Source organism: Podarcis liolepis, assembly GCF_965112155.1.
Source record: "Podarcis liolepis genome assembly, chromosome: 3".
NCBI classification, from domain to species: Eukaryota; Metazoa; Chordata; class Lepidosauria; order Squamata; family Lacertidae; genus Podarcis; species Podarcis liolepis.
In genome coordinates this window covers 92,321,297-92,327,296 of record NC_139557.1, presented here as the reverse complement: position 1 = coordinate 92,327,296, position 6,000 = coordinate 92,321,297, and the positions used below count along the sequence as shown (strand labels likewise).

At 48.1% G+C, this 6,000-nt stretch overlaps 1 protein-coding gene across 2 annotated transcripts in view; it reads left to right on the top strand.

Annotated features, from left to right (window-relative positions):
- Positions 1 to 1,143: 1,143 nt before the first annotated feature.
- STUM (stum, mechanosensory transduction mediator homolog) overlaps positions 1,144 to 6,000 on the top strand; it is a 40,101-nt gene continuing 35,244 nt past the window's right edge. Inside the window, exon 1 of one of the 2 annotated variants that reach the window (XM_083496177.1) lies at positions 1,144 to 1,675. In XM_083496177.1, coding sequence (XP_083352303.1) covers positions 1,471 to 1,675 — 205 coding nt within the window. In that variant the 5' untranslated portion in view covers positions 1,144 to 1,470. The remainder of the gene's footprint in view (positions 1,676 to 6,000) is intronic. The other variant, XM_083496176.1, reaches the window with a different exon arrangement.

Sequence of the window (6,000 nt, the reverse complement as noted above, 5' to 3'; positions counted from 1 at the left end):
ATGCACATGCTGACCCATAATTTGCAGCACAATCAAAAGTTTGTTTACTCAGATGTCAATCCTATCCCTAGGATATCTGTTTTACTATGGCAATTTTGATAGCTGTCCACACTTTGCTGCACCTTAAGGTGTGTTCCCATTTGTTGCTTCAGACTGCAGCTTTCGTTTACCTTGTAGCATGGCCATACCCTACTTTTTATTTTGCACATTGCCATACTAGCAATGGGACGGTGTCTTCCAGCACACCCAAGGGAAGCAGTCTAGCTTAGGAGGTACAGAAAAGGCTGTGTGGCACACATGGCTCTGTCCTCTAACAGTGAGTGGCGGGTGGCAGTTTGAATCCGCATGGTGGGGTGAGCTCCCATTGCTCTGTCCCAGCTTCTGCCAACCTAGCAGTTTGAAAGCACACCAGTGTGAGTAGATAAATAGGTACAGCTGCGGCAGGAAGGTAAACGACGTTTCCATGCACTCTTGCTTCTGTCATGCTGTGCCAGAAGCAGTTTAGTCCTGCTGGCCACATGACATGGAACGCCAGCTCCCTCAGCATGAAGCAAGATGAGCGTCACACCCCATTGTCACCTTTGACTGGATTTAACCGTCCAGGAGTCGGTCACCTTACTCTGGTCAATGGTTGAGCCAGCCCTGTTACTACTGTGCTGCTTTGCTCCAACAAACCCATGCAAGGAAGTAGAAGCTGCTTAAAATACCTGCTGCCACATGGAGACTGCCATGCAGCAAGCTCTATGTTTCCTCTATGGCACTACTGCAAAGTTCGTCACTTTATCTACATGTGCATTTAGCTATAAATACCTATACAAATTTTGTGTATATCTGAGTCCTCCTCCTGGTGATGGATTGCCCCTCTCTTTCGGCAATGCTTAGGTGGCTATGGCGGGAAATGTATTAAAGTTGCCTTTATGAAATCCATAAACCCTCCCCTGACTTTTTATAAACAACTCATGGCTCCCCTGTGGCTTTTTTAAAAAGGTAGCGGGTGGGTATCTCAAGATGTTTTCTATCATTTGAGCGCTGGATTGAAGGAAGGGGGGGAGAGCGCGCGCGCGCGCGCTGGAGAGTTTCTGTGAGGTGAGGCGCCTGAAGACTTGGCGGGAGGGAACGGGCGGGCGAGGCCGGCACCGCGCGCTTTTCGCCGGGAAGGCCAAGCGCGTGCGCGGTGGCGCCGGCCAGACCCCTCGGCGTGCTCGAGGCGGCGTGTGTGAGAAGCGGGAGCGCAAAGTGCGTGAGCGAGGGAGACGGGGAGCGCGCTCGCGCTGTCTCTTTAAGCCGCTCACTCGGGAGCCTGGGCGCGTGTTGAGCGCGGCGCCTCGCCTGGCGCGCCGCTCCGCTCTCCCTTCACTCGCGCAGGGGAGCTTCCTCAGGCAGCTCCGGTTCCTTGCTCCCGGGCAGAGACCCTTCGCGGGGCGCGGCCCGCCAGCCTCCCTCCCTCCCTCCCTCGCTTCAACAGGCGTCATGGACCACGGCCCCAAAGAAGGGGACTCGGCCGGGGCAGCTGCCGGCGACACCGCTCGAGGGGCTGCCGCCGCCGCCGCCTCCTCCGGCGGCGTGGTGGTGCAAGTGCGGGAGAAGAAAGGACCCCTTCGCGCCGCCATCCCTTACATGCCCTTCCCGGTGGCCGTCATCTGCTTGTTCCTCAACACCTTCGTGCCAGGGCTAGGTAAGCAGCCCCGGCTCGTGGCGCCTCAGCCTGGAGGGGGGGGGCGCCCTGGGCGGGAAATGGGACGCGCCCAGGCGTGGGAGGGTTCCTGTGGCTCGGGGGAGATCCCTCTCCGGGCGGGCGGGCGGGCATCTGGGCGAGCGCCATGTGCCAAGGGGCTGCCCTTGAAGGCCGTCGGGGCGGCTGCTTGCCTCACAGCGCCTCGGGAGAGCGGAGCCTGGGAGCAGGCACCCGCCTTCGCGCCCTCGCGGCTACTTTTATTGACGAGCAGCGGCAAATTAATTCCCTGCAACCTGCTGCTCTCGGTTACTTGGGAGATGTGAAAGTGGGTCGCGGATGTGAGATGGCAAACAAGTTGTTCGAGCGGCGGGCAGAGGGAGATGCAAGTAAGCTGGCGGGAAGAAAAGTACTTAATATGGGCAAATGAACCCACATTGGTTCCTTGGACAACGTTGCTTTTTCGCAGCTTGGGATGGGGGACAGGGTGGGCTTCTTTCCCCCCTCTTCAACCTAAGATGAACCCTGCTGGATCAAACCCAAAATCCATCTAAGTCTAGCATCCTGTTTTCCCAAAGTGACCCAGCGGGTGCCTTCTGGAAACCCACAAGCAGGCTCTGAGTGCAGTCTCATTTTGTTGCTCTTTGCCACCTTTTACACGCACGCACACTCACTCGGAGGTACATTGTCTCTGGACATGGAAGCTTTCCTATAGCCATCCTGACTACTAGCCACGGATAGCGCTTGCCCTCCATATTAGGAATAGGTCTTAAAATTCTGTCCAAGGCATCGAAACTGGTGGCCGTCGCTACAACCTGTGGCGCTGAATTCCACAAGTTAATGATGCCAGCGCGTGTGAAGAAGTGCTTTCTTTTGTCTAGCCTGAAGCTGCCGCCGATCGGTTTTGTTCTTATGCCTGCAGCCATGGTAATGATCATCAATACAGTATTGGTGTTTTGAGTGTGAAGCTCAGGGCTGCAGTCTGCATTCCAGGACGTAATCCAGAAACCGCAAGGATAACATTGCTGATTCTGCAACCCCCCCCCCATGTCTGCCAATCTTGTTGGGACATTTACAGATAAAGGGAGGCGGAAGCAACTTTGGGTTAGCATATCCCCTACCTGCAAGGACAGACTGCTCACTGTCGGCTTCCCCGCTCGTTTTGTTCGCTGAATTCTCATGCAGGAAGGGGCCGCTCTTCCAATGATAGCCTGCAAGGTTTTATGTATGCAGGGAGGAAGAGGTAGAACTTTTTTCAAGGGGTGAAACATACCGGTATTCCTCTTGAGTGGGAAAAGGAGCCGTATAGCTTCTTTGATCAGCTCTGAACAGAAAAAGGAGGGCTGAGGGAAGAGCTAAACTAAAGAATCTTCAGAATGTCTCATGGGTGAGGCTATTGCTAGGGGCTACAAGCTTTTATAGCTGCATAGGAGCAAATATTCAGTGGAAACTAGCTTTCCTGATATGGAGCTGCAGAAAGAGGATTTCTATCCAGGCAGTAAACTGCATTTCTACCTGTGGTTGGAACAAAAGTGATCATCTGACAACAGGATGAACTGTTTTCTTCCCCCAAACACCTGTAGGCATACAGGTGAAACTCGGAAAATTAGAATATCGTGGAAAAGTTCATTTACGCCATGATCATCACAATTATTACAAATAAAGGCTTGACATATATCGCTTTGCATGTCATGAGTCTATCTCATATATTAGTTTCACCTTTTAAGTTGAATTACTGAAATAAATGAACTTTTTCACGATATTCTAATTTTCCGAGTTTCACCTGTATGTATTTTCTTTCAGCTGGGATGCCTTGACTTGTAAACCCACTTGTATATACCTTTGGGGAGAATATATGGTGGGGATTAAACAGTACACTGAAAAGGATGCTGCGTAGTGGGGCAGGGGCATGGTGGCTCAGCGGCAGAGCACATGCTTGGCATGTAGAAGATTCTAGGTTCAAGCCCCAGCATCTCCAGGTAGAGCTGGGGGAGACCCTAGTCTGAAACCCTGGAGAGCTGCTTCCAGTCAGTGTAGTCAATGCTGATCTAGACTGACTCCAAATAAGTGAGAAATAAATTATAGTGATAGTCAAAAAGATGACTGAATGCATAAATGATAAATAACCCGTTCTAAACAGAGAGCTGGCAGAGCCACTTCTGATTGCGAGGTGACCAGCTGTCATTCAGTTGTACAGTGTTGAGCGAAACAAGGTGTTAACAGATGTTGGTGTTGTTAAAATTACAATATATATATATATATATATATATATATATATATATATATATATATATATATAGTGTGTGTGGTGTGTTGCCACCTTGTAAATTGCTTTGTAGCCGGAGGACGTTGCTGCAGAATAGCTCTGTGGGTTCTCTTGAGCTGTGGGTGGATTTTGGAGGACTCTGGACCTACTGAGATATCAAATACGGTCTCCTGGCTAACTTTACTGGTCTCTGAATGGTGAACTGAGAGAAAAAAAGAAACTCTCACTTATCCAATTTGTATTCTACAGAAGCAATACATGTAGCAGTAATTGGTTCTCCACAGCACACTATCAGCAATAATATTAGCAGCCCTGTATCGGGAAGCTTTTAATGTGCGATGTTGTGTAGTGTTTTGTATATTCTGTTGGATGTCATCCAGAGTGGCTGGGGCAACACAGACAGATGGGTGGGGTACATATTATTATTATTATTATTATTATTTTATTAATTGCTGGTAGTAGCAGTATTAAAGGATTTCTACCACTAGGTCTTTAGCTTGGGATGCACCTATCAATGCAAGTGGCTAAGACCCTATATGGGTCTTAGTTTGTTTCTCTTTAATCCATTGTGCACTAGCACCCATTATCTTTTTTATCCCACACCACCCCCTTTATTCTCACAATGACCCTGTGATGTAGACTAAGCTTGAGACAAATTCCATTATCAAGAACTGGAGATAAGCCCTAGAGAGCCAGTGTGGTATAGTGGTTAAGAGCGGTGTACTCGTAATCTCCACTCCTCCACATGCAGCTGCTGGGTGACCTTGGGCGAGTCACACTTCTCTTAAGTCTCTCAGCCCCACTCACCTCACAGAGTGTTTGTTTTGGGGGAGGAAGGGAAAGGAGAATGTTAGCCGCTTTGAGACTCCTTCCTGTAATGATAAAGTGGGATATCAAATCCAAACTCTTCTTCTTCTATTTATTTGTTTGTCCTACTTGAAGGATCAAAACAGTTTCATTCTTCCATCATAGTCTAAAATCTGTTTCTGTATGCTTTTTTTAAAGGTTAATTTTCAGGGATATATAAAGGTTTATATTCTTGTGAGGGGGCATGCAGCCCCATCCTGTGCATGGTGGTTTAGAAGTTATCTCCATTGTGTTCACTGAAAACTCACTCCTAAGATTGCCACATTAAAGTAGTGTTAGATACTCAGATATATAAGCTAAGCACAAAATGGTTCCTGAAAGCAAGGTTACAGTCGCCAAAACGGAATGTCTAGTTGCCGTTTGGGGGTAAGACAGCTCTGAAATCTTATTTTTTAAATGATGGACTGACTGTGACTGATTATCGATTAAACATCTGGCTAGTTCCAAGGACAATCCATATATATACTGTGAGCAGGGGAGTGGGTTGGGGTAAGCGAAGATAAGCTGTAACAATTACCGTATTTTTTGCTCTATAACACGCACCCGACCATAACACGCACGTAGTTTTTAGAAGAGGAAAATCCATAGGCATGCCACCCGTAGGCATTTCCTCCATAACACGCACAGACATTTCCCCTTACATTCTAGGAGGAAAAAAGTGAGTGTTATGGTGCAAAAAATACGGGTAACTATAACATTGTTCACTGCTTCTACTCAGGCTGCACAGAAAAAGCATTTAGGTTCCTGAAATTCATTCCAATTGTGCAGATAAAATCTAACTGATAGAATTCTCCAGGATGTGGTATTAGAGTGTGAAAACCGCCAAGATCCAGTGACCCCCAGGCATGCACCTCCAGATGGTGGAGATATCAGGCACAATCCTGGCACCGAGGCATCTTCACTTGGTCGCAAATGGTTGATAGCCTGGTGCAAAATGCACCTGACACCTGGCTGATTTCAAACACTGCCTTAAAGCCTTACCTTCTTCAACATGACTCACCTTTTGTTTGATCTGGCTTTTTTCTTAATTCTGTTACAAAATGAATTTTGTATGTTTACAAAGGTGTCCTTAAAACACACACACACACACTGCACCATACAGACTGAATCAGCAATACTTGTTTGCTTTCCTGTCATTTTTCACCTCTGAGCACAGTCACAGGGAAGGAAGCAACAGAATGTCACTTTAGTTGCA